We start from the raw sequence: 1062 nt of genomic DNA, 5'->3' as shown, positions 1-1062 counted from the left end.
CCGCGTCAGAGATGGGGTCGGCCTCAGGGTCTGAGCCGGCGGACAAGCTCGCGGCTTGCCGGGGAAACGAGAAAACGTGGGCAGCGGATGCCCCAGCGCCGGAGACCCACTTCCCGCGCTTCTCAGGTACGGACACGCGCCGCGCCTGAGGACACGCCCCCACCGCTCACTCAGTGCTTCCGGGAGCGCGTGACGTACGTGGCGCGACGGCGTGCCGGCGCTCCCGGGGGCGGGGCGGGCCCGCGAGAGCCTTGGGAAGTCAGGACCCGCGAGGCCCTAAGGCCGCGGTGTTCGCTGCACCAGCTGAACCCGCCTCACATTTAAGGCCAGGCTAGATCTTACGGCGGGCTGCGGCTGGCTCTACTCAAGCGCCGGGAAGAAGCAGGGACTGTAAGACAGAGGGGACACCTGAACAAGGCTAGGTGCTGCACCTCAGAACTCGAACCGGGAAGTTTAGAAAAGACTTCTATAACTTCATCAAAGTTCAGCGTAGTTACGTTGATCCGTCTATAGATGCATGGAAAGCACATTGACCATTCATTAAAAAAAAACTACAACTATTCCATTTTTCTTTCTCAAAGTACTCTCACCTATTGTACTCTATTAGAGCAGTCATGGTGGACAGAATTTTGCTGCTGGTGGTGACCTGGTGATTAATCGCAGGTGACACTGCTTTACAGAAAGGCGGGATGAGACTTTGAGGTACCAGCCTGGGAAACCGTTTGTCTCAGTTGTAAGCGGGGTAAGCAGAGTTTCAAAACTGAGGACGACAGCTGAGTTTTCTGGTTTCCTATTATATCTTCAGTTTGATGCATCAGTCCCGAGTAATAATAACAGTGCTTGGTACCATTCTCTAAACGTGCATATGTTCCAAGGACTATGCTAAGATTTCATGGATTGCTCACTGAGAATGTCTTTTGTGCTGTCTGCAGTGGCAGACCTGCATAGAACTGCTCTGGTTTCAAGGAGCTTACAGTCTTCTTGAAGTAAGAAAGGCCAGTGCACAACAGATAGCTATACAGATTTTTGAAATATGGAATTAAAAATCAAAGTACAGCAACA

The 1062-nt window shown here is 52.2% G+C and overlaps 1 protein-coding gene across 1 annotated transcript in view; it reads right to left on the bottom strand.

Moving 5' to 3' along the window:
- NAF1 (nuclear assembly factor 1 ribonucleoprotein) overlaps positions 1–616 on the bottom strand; it is a 37227-nt gene extending 36611 nt beyond the window's left edge. The window contains exons 1-3 of the mRNA XM_021709380.1: positions 591–616; positions 343–507; positions 100–250 (exon numbers count right to left, since the gene is read on the bottom strand). Of these exons, the coding sequence (XP_021565055.1) occupies positions 100–250; positions 343–507; positions 591–616 (342 nt within the window). The remainder of the gene's footprint in view (positions 1–99; positions 251–342; positions 508–590) is intronic.
- Between the last annotated feature and the right edge of the window lie 446 nt (positions 617–1062).

Source organism: Carlito syrichta, unplaced genomic scaffold (genome assembly GCF_000164805.1).
Source record: "Carlito syrichta isolate Samal-C Ts95f unplaced genomic scaffold, Tarsius_syrichta-2.0.1 Scaffold201341, whole genome shotgun sequence".
Classification (NCBI taxonomy): domain Eukaryota; kingdom Metazoa; phylum Chordata; class Mammalia; order Primates; family Tarsiidae; genus Carlito; species Carlito syrichta.
Note: the sequence above shows the minus strand (reverse complement) of the source record. Positions and strands in the feature narration are given on the sequence as shown.